The 21,304-nt window shown below is 55.6% G+C and overlaps 1 protein-coding gene across 1 annotated transcript in view; it reads left to right on the forward strand.

The window, feature by feature from the left end:
• SZT2 (SZT2 subunit of KICSTOR complex) overlaps nucleotides 1-21,304 on the forward strand; it is a 53,480-nt gene that overhangs the window by 14,399 nt on the left and 17,777 nt on the right. The window contains 39 exon segments of the mRNA XM_070368322.1: nucleotides 2,215-2,346; nucleotides 3,106-3,247; nucleotides 3,656-3,762; nucleotides 7,255-7,465; nucleotides 7,647-7,817; nucleotides 8,172-8,406; nucleotides 8,593-8,722; nucleotides 9,646-9,788; nucleotides 10,038-10,190; nucleotides 10,323-10,437; nucleotides 10,646-10,863; nucleotides 10,946-11,161; nucleotides 11,553-11,631; nucleotides 11,829-11,923; nucleotides 12,189-12,357; nucleotides 12,526-12,640; nucleotides 12,756-12,869; nucleotides 13,058-13,228; nucleotides 13,349-13,443; nucleotides 13,680-13,803; nucleotides 13,895-14,059; nucleotides 14,146-14,350; nucleotides 14,645-14,760; nucleotides 14,869-15,115; nucleotides 15,912-15,970; nucleotides 15,973-16,052; nucleotides 16,161-16,253; nucleotides 16,404-16,482; nucleotides 16,583-16,876; nucleotides 17,040-17,181; nucleotides 17,360-17,455; nucleotides 17,543-17,606; nucleotides 17,838-18,023; nucleotides 18,340-18,510; nucleotides 18,598-18,685; nucleotides 18,784-18,855; nucleotides 19,033-19,234; nucleotides 20,038-20,137; nucleotides 20,839-20,968. Of these exon segments, the coding sequence (XP_070224423.1) occupies nucleotides 2,215-2,346; nucleotides 3,106-3,247; nucleotides 3,656-3,762; nucleotides 7,255-7,465; nucleotides 7,647-7,817; nucleotides 8,172-8,406; nucleotides 8,593-8,722; nucleotides 9,646-9,788; nucleotides 10,038-10,190; nucleotides 10,323-10,437; nucleotides 10,646-10,863; nucleotides 10,946-11,161; nucleotides 11,553-11,631; nucleotides 11,829-11,923; nucleotides 12,189-12,357; nucleotides 12,526-12,640; nucleotides 12,756-12,869; nucleotides 13,058-13,228; nucleotides 13,349-13,443; nucleotides 13,680-13,803; nucleotides 13,895-14,059; nucleotides 14,146-14,350; nucleotides 14,645-14,760; nucleotides 14,869-15,115; nucleotides 15,912-15,970; nucleotides 15,973-16,052; nucleotides 16,161-16,253; nucleotides 16,404-16,482; nucleotides 16,583-16,876; nucleotides 17,040-17,181; nucleotides 17,360-17,455; nucleotides 17,543-17,606; nucleotides 17,838-18,023; nucleotides 18,340-18,510; nucleotides 18,598-18,685; nucleotides 18,784-18,855; nucleotides 19,033-19,234; nucleotides 20,038-20,137; nucleotides 20,839-20,968 (5,524 nt within the window).

The raw sequence follows: 21,304 nt of genomic DNA on the forward strand, positions 1-21,304 counted from the left end.
CTGATAAGTTATGACTCAGGTGCTGTGGGAGCACCCAGCCAGCCTGGAGTAGCAGCAGGAGAGACTTTTGGACCAAGACATTTGAACTGAGTCTTGAAGGATGAATTGATGTTAATTATTGAAAACAGAGGAAATGGGCTTTCCAGGCAGAGGGGCCAGCAGAAGCAAAGACATAGAGCTGTGAAACTGTGCTGTCAGTCACTGGGGTTCTAGGGAGCCACATGTTACTCAGCTGGCCACAATGAAGATTGAGTGATGGGAGGGTTAGGAGGGTGGTAAAGGGGAGACTAGAGAGAGAAGCGGGGGCAGAATTAGGAAACGCCTTGGATGTCATGGCTAAGAACTTGCACTTTATTCTACAGGGGAGTTTGGTGGTAAAGAGCATCTGTATCTGCAGATGCCTCATGTGCTTCCTGGCTGTACCCCTTCCCAGCTATGTGTTCTTATGCAAGTTACTTAACCTCTCTGTGCATCTGGGTCTTTTCTCCAAAATGGGGATGTCACCAATATTGCATGGTTACTGAATTAATACATATCAAGCATTTGTTAATAAAACAATGCCTGTCACACAGAAAACGTGCAAATGTTAGCTACTGAAATTATTAGTCACAGGTAGTAGAGAACTCTTGGAGGTTTGGAATGTCAGTGACAGGATCAGATGTGTACATTAGGAAGATGACACTTGTTTGTGGCCAATGAGAAGAATTGCAGGCAAATTCTGGACTAGGGAGAACAGGCGGAAGATTATTGCAGCATGGCAGAGGAGGTGAGTTCTGAACAAGGACAACCACTGTGGAGAAGATGAGGACTGAGAGCTTAGGTAAGCCTCCAGGGCCACTTGTTACTAAGTCAGCTAAGAAGTGAGGCAACTTCCTCAAGATGCATCCTGCTGTTTTTCAAAACAAAAAGTTGTCACGTTTATACTATATGCCCTTTGAAGGAGATTTGGAAAATATATAAAATATTTTTTTTAAAAACCTACAGAACTTGCTCATAATAAACCTCTCAGAAATAGCTATTTTTGACATGTTATGGAATGTCTTTCTTCTCTTTGAGTATGCGTTTATTTCCCTCATCACCTCTACTCAGTCCAGAGACAGAAGAAATATCAGGCTTATTCCAAACACCCAGTGGTACCCCTGCTTTTTTAACATATGATATGGGCATTTTTTCCACATCACTAAATATTTTTGGAAAGCGCAGTTTTAAATGACTGCCTCTCTTAATATTTTATCGTGTTTTTGTCATTATATATTTAGCCAGACTTTTGTTGTTGGATCCTTAGGTTGACTCAGTTTTCACTCTTCTGAACAATACAGCTCTGAACATTTTGCTCATCTTTTCACAGCCCCAGTTCCCAGTCTTCCTCTCCTCAGTCAGGCCTTTAGTCGTCCTAAGTCCCGCTCTGCCCTCTTCTGGCTGTCCCCACGCACTGGCCCAGTTCTGAATGGAGAGTGAAGCAGTAGCTGTTGGGTGGGAGGGCAGGGGTTGGGGAGAAGTGGGCAGATTGTAGGAGTCTGATGAGAACAGGGAGAGAGGAGAGATCCCAAGGCCACCACAGGGGCTGCCAGGTCTGTATCAAATTTTTAGGATGGGAGAACTTACTCACGTTGAAAGTAGAAGGAAGGAAACCCCATGGAGAGAGAACCAAGATGTTAGACAAAAGATCCAAGATTAGATGGAGATATTAGCTTTGGGGAGAAAAAAGAGGAAGAGGAATCTTCTTCGGAGCCTGAAAGGAAGAACAAGAACACAGGTAGATCCAAATGCCTGGCAAATGCTGAGGGCGTTTTCGGTGGGTCAGAGAGTAGTCACCCTGAAGGTTAGGGTGAGTGGGGAGTTCCTGTTGACTGGTTTCCTTTCTCTGTGAAAATGGTGGGTGGGAGTTATCTGCTAAGGGTAAAGAGAAGGAAGGAACACTCATTGGGGGAATAAGATTCTAAGCTTAAGAAATAGAAAAGATCCAGAGCAGCTTGGTGTGCAATGCTTGGAAATCAACAAGAATAAGAAAGTATGAGTCAAATTCCTGGCCAGATAGGGCAGCTTGTAGACGATGTCCTGGAGGCCAAGATGGAGGAAACTGGAAGACGTTAGTGGCGCCCACATGCGCGAGCTTGGGGCAGCCCAGTATGGCAAATAAATAGGGAGGCCAGAGGGGTACTGCCCGGCGTCCCCCTGCCCTTCATGTCTCGCTCTTGCCCTTGTGCTTCTCAGGTGCTGGTCCAGGGCTGCCTTTTGGACCCTTCCCAGCAGGAGGTGTTCTTGCAGCAGGTGTATGCGCAGCTCTGTCTCTTTGAGGATAAGGTGGCCACCATGCTACAGCAGCAGTATGACCCCCAGAACCAGGTATGTGGGAGAGAAAGCAGGTAGAGGCCACTTAGAAGGAAGAGCTGTTAAGGGACAGAGGAAGGACAAGCCAAATGTCATAGAGGGAAGAGACAGCAGGAAAAAAGGGCTAAAAGCCAGGGGCAGAGGGCGCCAAGGAAAGAAGTGCCAGTGAGTGCACACAGCAGGTCCCTGTTGGAAGAGGGCTTATTAGACTCCCCAAGACACACACTGCTGCTGGGAGAAAATGTGGAGGCTGTTTGCTTGTGTTTTTTCAGTCCTGAATCTTCTCCCCCAGTGGATCTGAGAAGGTGATCATGGGTGACTTTGATTTCCACTATTTTGTATAATCTGGGATAAAGCTGCTTGGGTTCACCACAGTGCACTCTCTTGTTCTTTTAGATATCTGAGAAGTAGCCAGGCAGATGGCAGGTCTGTGTGTCTGAAGACTTAATCTGATTGATGTATTAATATATATCGTAATGGCAATGGAAGAATACGTAAAGGGGGCCTTACTGGCAAAAGGTGGGGAAGGCCTGCTCCAGGCCAGTGAGGTGCTTCACCTGGTGCTGGACGCCCTGCTCATCTGAGGATCAGCCTCCAAGCACACAGCCGGGGAAGGAGCACAGTCAGGACTTGGCCACACAGTGGGGGAACTGGAGGGCTCATGGGATTAGGCCTGTCTGGCCTGGGCAATGCTAGACTATCAATTCTGGCTTTGCTGTGGATGGGGTGGCAGCGCCATCTGTCCCATTCAGTCTTTTCTGTAACTTGGGCCAGACCGAGGACCAGTCCCCAGACTCAGGGGAGCCCTCAGGCCGGAAAGTGGGCGTTTCCATGGTGACAGCTGATCTTGGACTGGTCAGTATGATTCGTCAGGGCATCCTGGCACTGCAGCTGCTGCCCTCCAACTCCAGTGCAGGTCAGTAGGAGGAATGTTGGTGAGATTGGGGAAAGGGGGATACAGGAAGGGTGGGTGGTATTATCAGCAAAGATAGAAGTTCCAAAGGATTGGTGGGCCGCAGGGAAGTGCGTCTGTTTCCTTGTTTGTGAAAGGTAAGTGTTCAGTAGTGTGTATCTCGAGTACCCCCAGCTCTGACAACCAGCAGGGACCCTGGTGGGAAGGAACAGAGCTCCAAGATCACCTCTTGGGAGGAGTTTGGGACCCAGCTCTCAAGAGGTTGGAGCAGGAGGGAAGGGGAGAAGGAAAGGTATTAGAGGATTATAAAACACAGTGGTTGGTGGACACTGAGGTCCTGTCCCTTCGGCGCCTCCCTGTGACTCTGATCTGGAGGGACCCCAGGTCTGAGTCTGATGCTTCCTGCTCCAGGTATCATTGTGATCACGGATGGAGTGACCAGCGTCCCCGATGTTGCTGTCTGTGAGACGCTGCTGAACCAGCTTCGCAGTGGCACTGTGGCCTGTTCTTTTGTGCAGGTAAGGACTTTCTGGGAAGGAGGATTGGAAAGTATCACACCTTACCAGGTGGAATGTCGCTGGTTACTTTCTTGTAGGCAGTGGTTTCCCAGGTAAAGCCAATAGCATAGTTCTGGAGGGATGGGGGGGATGGGGAGGGAGCATCATGTCTAGAACAGGATAGTAAATTGGTGGGAGAGGATTCTCATCTTTGTTCTTTCCTTAGGATGTGAAAGACAGCATGTTATAGTAAGAAGAATCCAGAATTTGCTGTCTGGCAGTCAGTTCCAGTCCCACCTCCCTCATTAGATTAGTTATTCCTGTTGCAGTTGCAAGGGTCAGAAAACCCAGCTCAAACTAGCTTAAGCAGAGGAGGGAGTGCATATATTCAGGGACCTGCAGCCAGTTTGGATTGACAGGCTATAGGATAGAAGGCAGAGAGCTGTGGAAAGTGAGGCTAGAGGGTAGGCATAGGCCAGAGCATGGAAAGGCGCTTCTGCTGTGTTAGAGGAGTTCCAGCATAATTGTGTGGGTGATGCTGATAGAGGGAACGAAAGTCACTTACTGGGTTTATGTTTTATAAATGTCACTCATTGCTGGGGGAGGGACAAGAGTGGAGGCGAGGAGGCTGTTAATTGCAGTGGTCAGGTGAGAGGATCAGGACTTAAACTAGGGGAATTCAGGGTAAGAGAGAATGGGGGTTAGCATTAAGGAAATGAAGGGGCGGCATCAACATGACTTATGATTAGCGAGGGGGGAGGGGTGAACAAGAAAGAGGGGCTAAGGGTGTCTCCAAGTTTCTGACTTCACTGATGACTGGGAGCCAGCAGAGTCAACAGAGCAGCAGCTGGGGTAGAGTGCGGACAGTACGATGAGGCCAGGCGTGTGCACATTGTTCCAGGGGGCTCTGTGTCACCTTTGGAGTCAGGCATGCCTGGCCGGAATCCTGGCTCCACTTACTGGCTGTGTGATGTGGACACATCATTTCACTTCTTGGGTGGATTCATTTGTAAACGGAGATTGTAACAGTACCTTCCTCAGTGGGTGAGGTGATGCATTTGAAGGGTTTAGCATAGTGCAGAATTGCATAGTGAATGACTGCTATTCGTAGCCGTTAGCAGTCGGACATGTAGCTCAGACACTCAGGAGTCCACACTAACTGAGAGGGAGTTAGGATTTGGGCAGCCTACACACGGCATTTGAGAATAGATAAGCGTCCCCAAAGAACCTGGGGGCTAAGACCGTTCATAGAGAGGGGGCCCAGCAAAGAATGAAGAGGAAATAATCAGACAAAAACCAGAAGGCTCTGGTGTCAAGAATTTCAGGGTTTGGGGGGAAAAAGGAGTACTTCACAGCATGAGGCAATAGAGAGATCTTGTACAATGAGGAATGAAAAGTGCCCTTTGGGTTTGGCAATTAGGAGGTTATGGAAATTTTTTTCGAGGCTACTACAGTCAAGAGGCGGTGAGAGAAATGATTGCAGTGTGTGGAAGAGTGGATAGAAGGGAAGGATGTAGAGACAAGGGACATGTGGAATCTGGTTGTTCAGAACAAGGGAGGAGCAAGCGTGCTCGAGAGAGAGAACGGCAGCCTGAGGGGAGGACAGTGTGGAAAGAGAGGGCTGTTCTGATTTGTGTTTTAAGCTAGAGACTTCATGTTTCCAAAGGGCCATGGTGGAGCAGAGTTTGAAAATAAAGGAAAGGAAGCTGAAGTTCCTAAATTAACAGGAGGGAGGTGGCTCAAAAAATAAATTGAGGGATTCTTGGAGCAGAAGAGTGTCCTTGCTTCTCTGAGACTAGGATAGAAGTGAAGACATGTGCTGTGAGAGAGGGAGGCAGAGCTGAGGAGGAGGAATGACGCTGAAGACCAGCCTGAAGGACCAGCTGCATTGGGTGTCATACGTTTTGGTGTGGCGCCACCCTACACAACTGTGCAGTTTTTCTTCCATTTGGGATCCAACCAGTCCATCCTAAAGGAGGCCATCCCGGGTGTTCATTGGAAGGACTGATGCTGAGGCTGAAACTCCAATACTTTGGCCACCTCATGCGAAGAGTTGACTCATTGGAAAAGACCCTGATGCTGGGAGGGATTGGGGGCAGGAGAAGAAGGGGACGACAGAGGATGAGATGGCTGGATGGCATCACCAACTTGATGAACATGAGTTTGGGTGAACTCTGGGAGTTGGTGATGGACAGGGAGGCCTGGCGTGCTGCGATTCATGGTGTTGCAAAGAGTCGGACACGACTGAGAGACTGAACTGAACTGAAGATCTCATTTGGGATCTGGGTATAGAGCTTGTGATCTTAGTTGGGGTTTCCAGGTGGAAGCAGAAAAATGGTGAGGAGGGCCTGGGAGTTAAGAATGTTGCATAAGAAGTTGTTTGAACATGTGGTCCAGGCTAGGTTGTAAAAAGAGGCCCAGGAGGACGTGGATAGATTTGAAAAGAGCAAAGGTTCAAGGCCTGGGAGTCTTAATGGGATCAGAGAGCAGCAGGAGGAGGAGGATGAAAGGAACTTAAAAATGGGACAGAGTTATGTGTAATCAGGGATGTGGCAATTGAGTTCACAAAGAGGAAGTAGTTCCAGGTGAAGCCAGGGGCCAGTGTGTAGCTAGGGGGCAGGTGAGTGGAATAAAGTTCCTGGAGATGAGGGTTAAGGAGCTGAGTGGCCAGGAAATTGAATGAACCATCTGTAGGTGTCCCCATCTCTGATCCCTAAAGCCTGATGATCTGAGGTAGAGCTGATGGAATAATAATAATAATAGAAATAACTTGCACAGTAAATGTAATACAGTTGAATCATCCTGAAACCATCCCCCTCAACCCTGGTTCATGGGATAATCATCTTCCATGAAATTGGTCGCTGGTGCCAAAAAGGCTGGGGACTACTAAATTCTAGAGTATACCTGCAAAGGACCAAGTAGTAAGCATTTCAGCTTTGTGGGCCGTATGGTTGTCCCAGCTACTCAGCTGTGCTCTCGTAGCCTGAAAGCAGGCATGGACAGTAGGAAGATGAATGGGCGTGCTGTGTTCCAATAAAAGTTTATTTACAAAAATAGATGCTAGACTAGAGTTGACTGCAGGTTGTATGTGGTTTGCTAGTCTCTGATCTATAGGTTTAGTGCTCAAACTACGGTCCACAGACCAGCAGCCTTGGCATTGCCAGGGAGCTTGTTAGAAATGCAAAATCTCAGGCTCCCACCCCAGACCTCAGGTGCTTTGTGTGCACCCTGAAGTTTGAGAAGCACCCTGTCAGACACTGCAGTCTTAAGATGATGATAGGAATTTGGTGAGCCATTGGCCAAAATCTTAGTGAATGGGGTCAGGCTGGTATTTGATGTGGGGTGAGAGGGGTGTGGCCAGCTGGCGTTGGCTTCAGACAGAAGGGCTCAGGGAAGGAAAGCTGCCGCTGTGCGGGCCAGGGATGGGAGCTGCCACCCAGCCCAGTCTCTTCTTGCACCACCTTCTCCGTTGCCTCTCCTGGAGCTAGGTCTCTACTTGCTCACTTTCTTCAGGTGGGAGGAGTTTACTCTTATGACTGCAGTTTTGGCCACGTACCCAACGTGGAATTGATGAAGTTTATCGCCATGGCAACATTCGGCTCCTACCTGTCCACTTGTCCTGAGCCCGAACCAGGCAACCTGGGTCTGACTGTCTACCACCGGGCATTTCTCCTCTACTCCTTCCTGCGCAGCGGGGAAGCCCTGAACCCTGAATATTACTGCGGTGAGGGGCAGACTGGGGCAGGTGTGGGAACCGGGGGATCCTAGTGTGGACCCAGAGATGATACAGGGATCTGTCTAGGGCTCGAGTCCCCGGGCAGTGTAACTGGGCTGGTGACTTCACCCTGTTCTCCTCCATCAGCTGACAGTTAACACTGTCCCCTGCCCCTCCCCTCGGCCCCTAGGCTCTCAGCACCGCCTGTTTAATGAGCACCTGGTCTCCGCAAGCAGCAACCCTGCCTTGGCCCTGCGCCGGAAAAAGCACACTGAGAAGGAGGTTCCCGCTGACTTGGTCAGCACCGTGTCTGTGCGGCTTCGAGAGGGCTACAGCGTCCGAGAGGTCACACTGGCCAAAGGTAAGGTCTAGGCCCTGCTGTATCCCACATGTCTAAACAGAGCAGGAGACCCCCGTGTACCATGCGTGGCAGACTCTGCCTGTCAGTTGAGCTGGGCTTCTCTTCGCATTTAGCTTCCCAGTTTCATCTCCTTCTGTTCCAGGTGAGTCAGCTGAGAGTGGTGTAGTGTCCTGGACTTAGCTTGTTTTCAGATTTTGCCTGCGAACTTCAGTTTGTGTCTGTTGGCGGGCTCTTGGCCTGCACTCTGTGGAACCAGGCTTGGAACCTTTGGCCAGGCTAGAGTTGCATGCTGTAGGTGGAGGTTGCGGACAGGACCCAGTCCCAGGCCCTCCTCCCCTCCTGCTTCCCCTGAAGGTGGGTCCCAGCTGGAGGTGAAGCTGGTGCTGCTGTGGAAACACAACATGCGCATTGAGTACGTGGCTACTGCACCCTGGCCCCTGGAGCCTGAGGGCCCTCGAGGCACCCGGGTGGAAGTGACAATGGAAGGCGGTTATGACATCCTGCATGACGTGTCCTGCGCGCTGAGACAACCCATTCGCTCGCTGTATCGGACCCACGTTATCCGGCGGTTCTGGAACACGCTGCAGAGGTAAGCAGGGTCGCCGCTCAGTGACGGAGGCCCCACTCACTGTGTGGAGGGGCGGAGGTGTGAAAGCGGGGCTGGAGAGAGTCACCCTGAGCACTCGGGCTTGTGTCCAGACTCCCACGTGCCCGGGGCTCCCCTCCCCTGACTCCCCAGAGGCCGGGGAGGCTCAGGGTGGCCCTTGCTGTGCAGCATTAACCAGACGGACCAGATGCTCGCCCACCTGCAGTCCTTCTCCTCCGTCCCGGAACACTTCACGCTGCCCGACAGCACCAAGAGTGGAGTGCCTCTCTTCTACATCCCACCTGGCTCCACCACCCCGGTGAGGGGGCCCTGACACGTGTTCTCCCTGTCCTGTGCTCTCCCTCTGGAGCCCAGAACCACGTTCATTTTCCTCACCTCTCAAATCTGAGGCCCCCAAACCAGGACCCTGAACTTTAGCCGTCAGAGCCCCCTCCTCCCCACCCCCACCCCCCGCCCCAGGGGAGGAAAGAGTCTCTAGAGAAAGCTGACCCTCCACGGATCACTGGAGTCCAGGGTCAAGAGTAGCAGAATGCCTCAGAAGTGGTCTCCCAGCCAGCTACAAGCCCTTTCGCCATCTCCACACGCTCCCTCCAGCCTGCCCCGCACTTCCCGCCAACCACGACTGCTGTGCTTCTCAAGGACTGTGGCTCCGTTTGTCTTTTGCCTTCTCCACACTTGGCCCCAGCTGTCAGCCTAGCACTGAGGGGCTGGGGGCTTATTCTACCCTCATGAGGGTATGAATCATACCCTCTTCCTGAGGTCCTGCCATCACTCAGAGGCTTTCCCCCAAAGTCAGTGATGGAAGTTCCATCCTGTGTCTGGATTCAGCTTTAAGAGGCCACACTGCCTGTCCCTGGGCCCATTTGTCTTAATCTAGCCAGTGGTCCCCAACCTTTCTGGCACCAGGGACTGGTTTTGTGGGACAATTTTTCCACAGACTGGGGTTTGAGGGAGTCGTTTTGGAATGATTCAAGTGCACTACATTTATTGCGCGTTTTATTTCTTACTATTATTTCAACATTTCCAGCTCAGACCCTTAGGCATGAGATTCTAGAGGCTGGGGGCCCCTGACCTAGCCTTCCTATTGGAAGCAGTTTCTGCCTCTGTCCCAGGTGGGGCTGAAGGTTCCTTTAGCCCTACACCACTGCTGCCTCTGACCCCCCCCGCCACCCCAGGCTCTGATGCCCTGCAGAGGTCATTCATGACCTCTTCGTGCCCCAGGTGCTGTCGCTTCAGCACAGTGGCTCCGACTCCTCCCATGCCCAGTTTGCTGCCTACTGGAAGCCGGTGCTGTCCATGGATGCGAACTCGTGGCAGCGCTGGCTGCACATGCATCGCCTGGTGCTCGTCCTGGAGCACGACACGTGGGTATCCCTGGTCGGGCCACAGCTGGGGTGGAGGAGCGGGGCACGGGAGGGACGCGGAGTGATGGGGAAGGGAGGCAGTGGATGAGCCCGTACTGACTTGGCCAAGGAAAGCTCCAGCTGTCCTAGCCCTCCTGCTCTTGAGCCTCCAGACCCTCAGACAGGGCCTGGAAGAGAGAAGTAGCAGCCTGTCCCCCTCCCCCAGCCTGGGGCCGGGCCGGCTGACCTCACCGCACACCCTCTCCCCAGGCCCATCCCCAAGCACCTGCACACCCCGGGCAGCAACGGCCGATACAGCACCGTCCAGTGCAGGATCTCGCACTCCTCGCTGACCTCCCTGCTCCGTGACTGGAGCAGCTTCGTGCTAGTTGAGGGCTATTCCTATGTGAAGCTGCTCTCCAGGTGGGCGTGGTGATGTCCCCTCCTCCCCCCATCCCGTGTCTCTTCCTCTCACCCCAGACCCTCTCCCTCCTTCCTCCTAAACCCATCTTCTCCCAGCCGAGGGCTGCTCACGGACCCTCCATTTCTCCCCAGTGCCCCAGACCAGCCCCCCTCCTCCTTCTACATGGTCCGCATCATCTCCAAGGCCCCGTGCATGGTGCTCCGCCTGGGTTTCCTCATCGGCACACCAGCACAGGCTCGGCACAAGGTGAGCGGGGCCCCAGCTCACTCTCCGACCCACAAGCCCTAGAGTGTCAACAGGCTCCTTCTCCCCAGTACTCCTGGGGCCAGTCGAAGGAGGAGCCCCCCAGACCAATAAGCCATGCGGCCCCAGGCTCTCCCGCCTCGTCTGTGGACCCCTTCTGCATGTCCATAGCAGATGGGAGCAGGAGGTTGTGATCACAGTTTCCCCTCAGATTGTGTCGGACTTGCGGGAAGAAATCCTGCGCCTGCGTTTCCCCCACCGGGTTCAAAGCAAGGAGCCAACACCCAAGGTGAAACGAAAAGGGCTGGGGGGCACCGGTGGAGGCAACTCTCCCTCCAAGTCCCCCCCAACGCTGGGGCCACAGCAGGCCCTGTCTGACCGGCCCTGCCTTGTGGTCCTGCATAAGCCACTGGACAAGCTGCTCATCAGGTTGGTAGAGAGGGTGAGGACAGGCCAGGAACATGAGCTGGGCATGAGTAGAGGTCAATTGGGAATTGCCCTTGTTGCCCAGGTATGAGAAGCTGCCCCTGGACTACCGGGCACCCTTCTTGCTGACCCTGGAGCCACCGGGGCCACTGCCCTTGGTGTCGGGCCGCTCAGCCTCTTCTAGCCTGGCATCACTGTCCCGCTACCTGTACCACCAGCGCTGGCTCTGGAGCGTCCCGTCAGGACTGGCCCCTGCGCTGCCGCTCAGCGCCATCGCCCAGCTCCTTTCCATCCTCACTGAGTACGTCACTCAACCTACCGGGCCACGGGGGGCAGGGAGGGAGCAAGCATCAATGCTGGGCTTGGATGCTGGCAGAAAGCCTAAGCCAGACATGGTCCCTCTCTCTGCCCTCATCTCTGAGGCCCCAGCTCTGCAGAAGAGCCAGCACAGAGCTGGCACGCTGCTCCCCTGCCCACCATCTTTCCCCACAACTTGGTGACTTTGGCCCCTAGTTCTCATTGGACCTGCTGCCCCTAAAGGACCAGTGGTTTGAACAGGGCCACCAGCAGACAAGTCTGCCTGGATGGCCACTGGAAAGTGGGCGTCTTAAGTGGCATCAGAAGCCAGGGTTGTATGCTGAATGTCTCTCCCCATCTCATCCCATCCCACTGCTGCTTCTCTGGGGCCTCAGAGTTCGGCTCTCGGAAGGGTTCCATTTCGCCTGCAGTGGGGAAGGCATCATCACCATGGTCCTGGAGCTCCCGATTCAGGTACGTGCCATCCCTCACATCCCACCAAGGTCCATCGTCATCTCAGGGCTACTCACCTCTGAGCGGGTTCGGCGCTGATGGAAACACTGCCTCACTGGGACCCTGTGGCCTGAGGCCAATCCCAGGAGTGTGGCGAGGGGCCTAAAGTTCTGAAGGCCAGGGCGGGGGTGGGTCTAAACTCTCCCCTCCTGTCTCAGAACGAGCCCCCGGGGCAGGCTGCGGCCGAGGAGAGGCACACGTGCGTGGTCCAGTACATCCTCTTCCCGCCTCATTCAACCTCCACCAAGGACAGGTGAGGCCCGACCCCCGGAGCCACTTTGCTCCAGTTCCCCTTCCCCCTACTGCGCCCTGAAGGTCTGTCTCCCAACCTTGAAAGTCAGGGCAGGGGATACTGTCTTTAGACGCTTCATGGGGCAGATACAGTGACAGAAGGCCGTGTGTGAATTGTGGCTGTCCCGTGAGCCCTGGCCTTCCCACCCTCTGTGGACCAACTCCTGACCAGGTGGTGGTGGGTTGGACTCTCCTTTCTTCCAGGCTTAGAGTCCTTCCTCCTTTAGCTTCTCAACAGATGATGACAACGATGTGGAGGTGGAGGCCCTGGAGGGGGACTCGGAACTCAACCTGGTCACCGAGGTGTGGGTGGAGCCACAGCATGGACGGGTGGGACCCGGCCCTGAGAGCTGGAGGCACCTCCAGGACTTGACGTACTGTGAGATCCCTCGAGCTGTGAGTGGCCTCGGAGGACCCCACCGCTCCCTAGTCCCCTGGGAGTAGCACAGCCTGATGGCTTCCTGGTCCCTCTCAGTCTCTGTGTTCTGAATGTCTGTGTTGGTGGGGCTTCCTTGAGAGCTGGAAGCTGGGGTTCACCCCTGCCCTCTGCTACTCCTCCCCTAGCTCCACCCTCGGGACGCTGCCTGCATAGGCTCCATGCTGAGCTTCGAGTACCTGATACAGCTCTGCCAGAGCAAGGAGTGGAGTCCCCTGCCCCTGGAGCCAAGGGTCTCTGCCGGTCAGTGGGGAGGGGCCTCTGGGCAGGAGCAGGGGAGGAGTGGGGAGAAGCCAGCTGCAGACGGGAACTCCAGGCCTCCCTGCACTCGTCTCCCCCACCCTCACTGCCCTCCCAGGATTGGACCAGGGAAGAGACGCCTGCGTCCACGAGATCCCTTTCCGTTTTGACCTCATGGGACTGTTGCCTCAGTGCCAGCAGCTCCAGATGTTCTTCCTCCTGCTTTCCAGAGGTGGGTGAACCTTGTGCCTAGAGAGCCGGCCAGCCAAGGGGTATTAGAGCACAGAAAGCAGATGAGTCTGCGAAGGAGCAGAGGGTGTCAGGGGCGGCGGCTGCAGGAGGGCCGGGCTGGCCGGGGCGGAGCCGGGGGCGCTGGGCAGCAGGAGGCCCTGGGTGCTGAGTGGAGTGTGTGTTGGGCAGAGCCAGAGGGCGTCCCTCCTGCCGAGGGGCCCTGTCCCGCCAATGACATGGTGCTGTGCCTGCTGCATGGCTGCCTGGGCCAGGAGCTGAGTGACCGGGAGCTCCCGCTGCCCGCCGCCGACCAGGCGGCCTTCCTGCGCGAGGTGCTTCGGCGGACCCGCCACAGTCCAGGTGAGCCCCCGCCTCTTTCCAGGCACCAGACTCTACAGAGCGGTTCCCGGCTGGGTTCTGGCCTCCCGTTTCCTGCATCTCAGAGCTCTGCTCTCCCATCCACCTCTACCTTCATTGTAGGTCCAGAGGGGCCACCAGTGGGGGACCCTGGGATCCTAAAGGATCAAGCAGGCAGCAGCGCCCAGGCCATCGGAGACCCCGGTCTTCCCAACCTGGTCAGCACTGGTGCATCAGGCCTTTCATCATGGTGACCTCCTGCCGTCCCCACATGTTCCTCCCCAGCTTTCTAAGTCTGGGCAGGCTCAGTGCCGCCCGCCACTGACAGGGTGCCGTCGTTCCTCTTGGTCGCCAGTGTTGCAAGCTGTCCCTGAGCGTGGAGTCTCGGGCAGAGGAAGGAAGTGGGCACTGGGTGGTCCCTTCAGGCGGCTCTGATTTTGCTTCTCTTGTACAGAGTCCAGGCCCTCCTGAAACTCCCGGGCCCGTCAGCTCTGCCCAGCCCCCTCAGTGGCGCTGCTATGCAAGGCTTGTGACCCCCCAGCATGTTTTTCTGACTTTCCTCCCCGCGACCTTCTCAGGTACTGACTGTTGACCTCTCCCACGCATCCCCTCAGCTCCCTCACTGGCCCGCCAGGCGGCTCTGAGTTATGTCTCACTTTTCTTCTGCAGATGTCCTACATCTGGCTTCATATGGCCTAGAGGGACCCCCTCAAGAGGAGATGAGGCCTAAGTTTGAAGATTGGAACGGGGCCCCCAGCCCGAAAGATCTGGCGGGAACTGGGGTAACGGTGACAAAGTCCCAGGTCCCCACCCTCAGTGTCACCCCAGCCAGTGGTAAGTCTGCTGACTCTTAAGTCAGCTAAGCAGCAGCGGGAACGGGAACAGAGGGCTGGATGCCATGGGCTACCTCTTGCCCACAGACAGTGCCCAGAATCCAGGAGAGCTGAGCCCACCCTTCCGTCAGGACGTACCAGCTTACCCTGGGCGCCAGGCTTCACAGACAGAGGGTGCAGATGGGCCCCGGACCCGGTGTCCTGTCTACATCTATAGCTGTTCTCTGGAAGCATTGAGGGAGCAGATGATTGGCATGCAGCCCCCTCAGCCACCCCGAGATCTCGTCTTCCGGTGAGTGCCCTCTGTGTTGACCTGGGTCCTTTCCCCGCCCCCAGCCAACCACGGCCCCCAGCCATGGCTCAAGGGGAGAGACACACAAGTTGATGATCAGTGTCAGGAGCTCAGCTTCTTGGCCATGTCCTGCCTGCCCAGTGCTAGACTTCCTTCAGTGCATCAGCTGAAGTCTCTGGGCCGTTACTGCCTTTGGTAGGGACCTAGGGACAATCCACTGGAAGGTGGGGATGGTTGAGTGTGGGCTGTCACTGAGGGGAGCTGGCCAAGCCCTCTCTTTCCTTCCCTTCCTAGGACTCAGTTCCTCGACCAGCCTTCCCTCTCCTCAGCCTGGATGGAGCCCAGGCACAAGGGGGCAGCCAGCCACTGTGCCTTGCTACAGGAGCACGCACAGCGATGCTACGTCCGCGGTGAGCGTGACGCCGCGGCAAGGAGGAGCCCACTTTGCAGATGACGGCCATGGGGACTGGAGAGGTCCTCGCAGAGCTTGACCTCGTGGCCCCTTCTGCTTCCCCCAGGGCTGTTCCGGAGCTTGCAGCAAGCACAGAGCGTGACCTCGCAGGACCTGCTGATAGCAGTGGATGCCTGTGAGGAGCTGCTGCAGGAAATAGACATCACCCCCTTTCTGCTCGCGCTGTGTGGCCACACTCGGGGTTTGCCTCATGCACCCCCAAGCCCTGGTCCTCTCAGCCCAGGGCTCTTCAGCAGCAGCATGGAGGAGGGCCCCGAGCCTCGGGAACGAGCTGTCCTGGCTTCTGAGTCCAGGTTGGGATGGTTCTTGAATGATGTATAAGGGGGCACACAGACGAAGCCCCTATAGCCCGGGGCCTCTTGCCCTGGGGAAGCGACCAGGCATGCTTGGTCACTGGTTTCCCACCTCCTGCCCAGGCTTCTGTCTCCCATTCAACATGGGCAGCAGTCTCCCCGTCTTACTCTCCTGGTTCTCCCAGCTTTCCTGTTTTGGTGTGGAGTGTTGAGCTAGGTTAGTGGTGGGGAGTTGCCAGTGGCCATCAGAGAAAGCAGAAGCTTGTCCGAGGACATCCAGATTGTAGTGATAATCCCCTAAACTGCTGAGTCTCAGACAGAAACTGTTGAGTGAGAGAGGCAGGCAGGCAGACAGCTGTGTGTCTGGTGTCTGCAGGGGTCAGCACTGGGGGAACGGAAGGAGCAGAGGGCTGAGTACACTGGTGGTGCCCAGTTCCCTCTCTGGAGGTCTGCATCCCCCACCTTTCATGCCCCCCAGATGAGTGCACTTTTCCCACCAAACCTTGCTTCTCCACCTGGGTCTCTCTTCCACGATGAATGACCTCTCCCTCCACCTGCTGAAAGCCAGGAATCAGCCTTACTCACTCTGTTGCACAGAAATGTCCAGCCACCAAGCAATATGGCGGTTAGAGCGGAGACGGGTGGGTGGGTTCTCCCGCCCTCTCCTGCGAGTGTCCTGTGCTCAGCACCCTTCTGAGAGGCGGAGGCAGACCATCGTGTGCTGCTTCCACTTGGGAAGCAGGCTCCTCTAGGACGCAATGCTTCCTAACACTTCACTACCCCCCACCCTGCTCAGCATAGAGACCGAGGACCTAAGCGAGCCTGAGTTTCAGAGCACCCGTGTCCCTGGGCATCCAGACCCGGGCCTGAGATCTCTCTGACAGATGTCTGCCAGCTCAGAGGAGAGGCCCATGATGCTCTTCACAGCCTCATCCAGGTGAGGGCAGAGAGACAGAGCCCTGGCTGGGCAGTGGTCCCTCATGGTTGGGGGTGTGTAGGCTCAGCCAAATAGCAGCTGACATCGTAGCCTTCTAACCCCAAACAGGAGAAGTTCCTGGAGATCAGCAGTCTCCACTTCCGCACCGTGCCCTCCAACCCCCACTACTTCTTCTATTGCCCTCCATCCAGCAGGCGTGAGGTGAGCGGCCATCTCCCTTACCTCCCTCCCTCCCTCCCCACAGCCTGTAGCCCCTGAAAGCCTGCTTGGCCCACCCAGATCCTCCTGATCCCTGATGCTTGGTCCCCTGAGGCCCCACCTCAGGTCAAGCTGTCCCTTTCTCTTGCCCAGGATGAGGGCCCCCGGGACACAGTCGACAGAAAAGTCAGTGACTTGGAGTTTTCAGAGGCTGAGCTCATGGGAGAGGAAGGTACATAGGCCAGTGGGTACGAGGTAAAGGCTGCTTCCAGCCAGCATCCAGGGCCTCCGCCGCCAGCCTCTCCTGTTGACCACGTGACATGTGTCTCCAGGAGACGCATCTGCCTGCTGCGTGGTCACCGAGAGTGACCCAGAGCTGGAAGTGGAGTACCGCGAGAGCCGTGAACCAGACCTGGGGCCTGCTGGGCTGGACTGTGCCTCGCTGTCAGATGCAGACACCGTGAACCCGGACGAAGACTCCTTCAGTATCCTGGGGGGCGACTCCCCCACGGGGCCTGAGAGCCTGGCGCATGACCTACCGCCGCTCTTCCTGCACCTCACGTGCTCCGTGCGGCTGCGTGGCCAGCACAGCTCAGTACCTGTGTGCAGCCTGCCCACCTGCCTGGGTGAGTCTAGAGATCCCCAGGGGAGGGCCATAGGACCTGGTCCAGCCTGCCTGCCTGTCTGGGGGTGGGAGAGAGCCTCTGGGTATAACTCTTTAGCCCTAGACACTTGGAATCTGTGCTTGTCCCAGGGCTCCAGTGACCCCTAACCTCCCCCCTCTCCCAGGCCAGGTGCTTTCTAGCCTGGAGGGCCCCCCTATTGGAGGCCGAGTTGCTCTGCGGGACCTCAGTGTCACTCTGGACGTCTTTGTGCTGACCTTGCCCCTGGAAGTGGAGCTTCCCCCGACCTCAGATCCTCAGCACCACCGGTGTGGCAGCAAGTTTGGTGGGGGATCTGGGGCCTTGGGATCCTTAATGGGAACCATTAAGGAGTTTAGGGGTGCCTGGGGACCAAAGGTACCTTAAGGATTCCAAGAAAGGATTGCGGAGGAGGCCTTGGGAGGATGATAGGTGCTGACCTTTGATCTTTGCTCCTGTTCTGTTTAGGTCAACTTCTGAAAGCAGTGCGTCCTTCCCACGGTCCCCAGGGCAGCCATCCGATGATGGGCTGGGGCCCCCACTTCCACCTCCAGGAGAAGACAGGTATTTCCTATCTCCCTCTTAGACTTCCTTGCTCCCCATTGGTTTTTGTCCTCTGGAAACCAGTATGTAAACCTTTCTTCCAATTAGGCACCCAGGACTGTCTAATTTGGCCACACCCCACAGACTGGCTGTTGAGACGACCATGAGTGAGGTGAGGGCCTTCCCTCCCCCAGCCTAAGTAACCACCCCTCAGCACTGTAACTGACACCCTTTCCATCAGATGGTGACATAAGACACCCCCTTTATTCTGGGGTCCAGTGAGGCCTGTCCCAGTCTGTGAGGCAGAGTCTCTTCCAGTGTCTTCTGATAGAGGAGTACAGTGATGCCCCAGTCGGCGTGGGGGGTGCCCCTCACCACTCCCTGCATCGCTCTCTGACTGTAGATCCGCTGGCTGCTGGAGGATGAGATGGTGGGGGCGCTCCGAAGAGGGGGCATCCCCCAGAGCCCGGCCCTGCACCGCGCAGCCGCCCACATCCACAGCTCACCCGGACGCTCCACCTGCCTGCGCCAAACGCTGCCCCTGAGTTTTGTGTTTGGGCCAGAGCGTTCTCTCACACAGTTTAAGGAGGTATGCTGCCCTCGAGACGCTCCCTGGTCACCCTGGGGCCCGTCCTTCCCCAGGCTGCATGGATAGAACCAGAAGGCCCTCTCTCGGTTGGAGTCCACCTCCTCACCCTGTGGTCTGACTCTGACCCCATGCCTGGCAGCTCACCCTTGCCCCCGGGCCTGTTGAGTCTTGGGCGAGTCACTGAGCCTTTTCATAACAACGGGGATGCTAGCTTGTGCTTCACCGGCTACTTGTGAGGGGTCTGATGAGGAAGTGTGGGGCCCACCAGTAGGGAGAGCTGCTCCTGCCTAACCTCTGCCTGGCTCCTGCTCCCTAGGAGTTCCGCCGCCTCCACCTCCCTGGTCACGTTCTTCTTGAGGACCCTGACAGTGGCTTCTTCTTTGTGGCAGTGGGCCAACAGCCAGGTGGGTCCCACAGGGAGCTTGGGACTTCCCCGGCCTGGGCTTGGCGCAGCCAGGAGGACAGGGCTGAAGGCCTTGAAGGGGAGGTGAGTCTTGCCTGGGCTGACCTGCGAAAGGAGCGGGTGGTGGTGGAAGTATGGGGCTGTGCTCCAACCTGACCTCCTGACCCTCAGGCCCTGACAGCCAGCCCCCAAGCCCCTGGCTCCCCAGAGGATTCTCAGAGCCCCCTGCTCATCAGTCTGCCCAACCTGCCCCAAGGAGGTAAGAGAGGACTTGCACCTCCCTGGCCCTGCACCCATGTTCAGAAAGCGTCCTTGGCAGGATTGAGAGAGGCTCCAGGCTTTCCCTTCTCTTCCCAGGGAGCCAGCCTGGGCCCAGCCGGGGACTCAGTCTCATGTCCAGTCAGGGCAGTGTGGACTCGGACCACCTAGGTAAGTTGGAGCAGAGCAGGGAAGACCAAGCTGATGGGAAGTGGACTCAGGGCCGCATAGTGAAAGGTCTGGGCAGGTCCATCAGTAGGGACTAACCCAGGGGGGCCCACCAAGCTGATGCATTTGGGGCTCACATGAGCCTAAGGGTAAGGTCGAACTTGAGCATGTTTGACACAGGTTACGATGGTGGCAGCAGTGGCTCAGACAGTGAGGGTCCCAGTGAGACCCCAGGTGAGAAGCCCCCTTTCATGTTGCGGACCCCGCCTGGGCCTCCACCTCCACAGCCTTCGCTCGTAGGCCTCCCTGGACCCTGCCTGCCTGACTTCTGGCTCATTGTCCGGGTGCTGCAGGACCGTGTGGAAGTGTACGCACATGCGAGGTAAGGAAAAGCTGGGCCTGCACCCTGACGCCGACGTTAGCCTCTCCCTGGTCCCACAACTCCCCTCTTCAGTGTTGTTAGAAGGCTAGACTTGGGACTCAGGTTTTGGGTAGGGATCTGACTTGTGCTCTGAGGTTGGGGGCTCCTGACCACTTCCCACAGGTTGTAACAAAGCGTATCACTCCGCTCTTCTAATGGAGTTGAAAAGCTGATGAGGATTTTGGCTCCTAGCCAAGCATTAAGAGAATCTATAGTTCACAGCAGCTCAGGAGCTGTAGGCATATAAAAATAAGGGATAATAGGTAGTATTTAACAAGTACTTGCCATGTGGCAGGCACTGTGCTGCTTGTTATATGGATCACTCATTTGATCTGTAACATACCTGCGAAGTGTTATTATCCTTATGGTCAGAATGAAGAAACTCCAGCACACATAGGCTATATTATGCTTGCTCAAGGTCCCAGTTAGTAAGCAGCAGCGTCATACTTAGGCATCTCTAATCATGGGGGTGGGCATGTTAAGAGAAGGGAGGCCCACCATTCTGACAAAGAAGATCGGAGGATAAAGAAGAGGTGAACTGCATGAGGGAAACCTCAGGTGGTACCTACGTGGAGGCTGTGAGGCCAGCCTGGAGCCCAGACTTCCAGAATTGCTGTTGAGAATTCCATCTTTCCTAGTTCCCTTCATGTTTACTTCCCCTTGTCCAGTCCTCCTTCCTTTCCCTCCTCTTGGTCCTTCCTCCCATGACCCCCTCCCGCCTCTCCTGCCCCACTGCAATTCTGTGTCTGATGTATCCTCCCCAGGAGCCTGATTCGGGAGGATGGGGGGCCAGGCACCGAGTGTCGCCACCTGCAGCAGCTCCTGGTGAGGCGAGTTGGGGAGATCTGCAGGGAGGTCAACCAGGTAAGGGGCAGGGCTCTCCAGGCATGGGATGCAGCCCAGATAAGGAAGGAGTTTCTAGGAACTTGACTTTCGGAGGCTGTTGATCCAACTTGGACATTTTCTTTGACCCTTAGTTACTGGGATGCTATTACTCCCCAGTGTCCTTACAACCTGAGGAGCTCTCCCAACCCACCCCCAGAGTGGGTTACTCTCTCATTCCCTTCCAGTGACTGTGAGATGCTCCCTCTCATTGCACTCAGCTAGCATTAGGGATGAGATAATGAATTAAGACAGAGGGAAGCTTATGTCAAATGGGGAGAGATGGATATGAAACCACTAAAGCACACAAATTATTTCCGCTGCAATTGTGAAGGCTTCTGCAGAGGAAAAGCAGAGACTGTGAGAACACTTAACAGGGATCTGACCATCTGCAGTGTCAGGGAAAGCTGGGAAGAAGAGATTTTTAAGCTGAGATCTGAAGGGCAGTAAACAGATTCTGGCAAAGAGGAGGGACAGATGTCCCTCACTGGCTGTAGCACCCAGAGCCCAGTGACTGTCAGACACCATCTCTGAGCTCCCAGTGATTACTGATGCTCTTTTTGACCTCCGACCCCCAGTGATAATGGGCATTCTCTCTAGCCTTTGATCACCCCCTCCACCACCACCAGCAGTGTATGCGGGAGTATTTCAGTTCCCTGAGAGCTGGTTCCTTCTTCTCTCAGCGGCTGCTTCTTCAGGACCTGCACGACAGTCATGTGTGCAACTCTCTTCTGGTGGCTGAGAGCGAAGAAGACCTGTGGCGTAGCGAGACCCCCTTCCACTCCCGTCAGCGGGTACCACTGCCCAGCGATGGTGAGTCCCACTCAGGAGCCTTCCTTTACCGAAGACTGCTGAGAAGCTGGGGGAGGACCGAGTCACTCACCATTACTTGGTCCTCAGTGCCAGGTAATACAGTGGAGAAGAGGACCGAAAAGGATCACCAGGTTTGGCTGCCACGGGGTCATCAGTGGCTAGTGAAAGTGCTTTCAGTGGAGACAGGAGTAGGAAACCAGAGGAAGTGGAAACATGAAAGGATATTAAGCTGGAGGAGCCGGGAGGCACTCCTCTTTCAAGTCGCCTGGCAATGAAGGGAGAAGCAAATAGATCCGGCAGAAACTAAAGGAAGGTGGGAGGCAAGGCAGGAATTTA

Source organism: Bos mutus, chromosome 3 (genome assembly GCF_027580195.1).
Source record: "Bos mutus isolate GX-2022 chromosome 3, NWIPB_WYAK_1.1, whole genome shotgun sequence".
NCBI lineage: Eukaryota > Metazoa > Chordata > Mammalia > Artiodactyla > Bovidae > Bos > Bos mutus.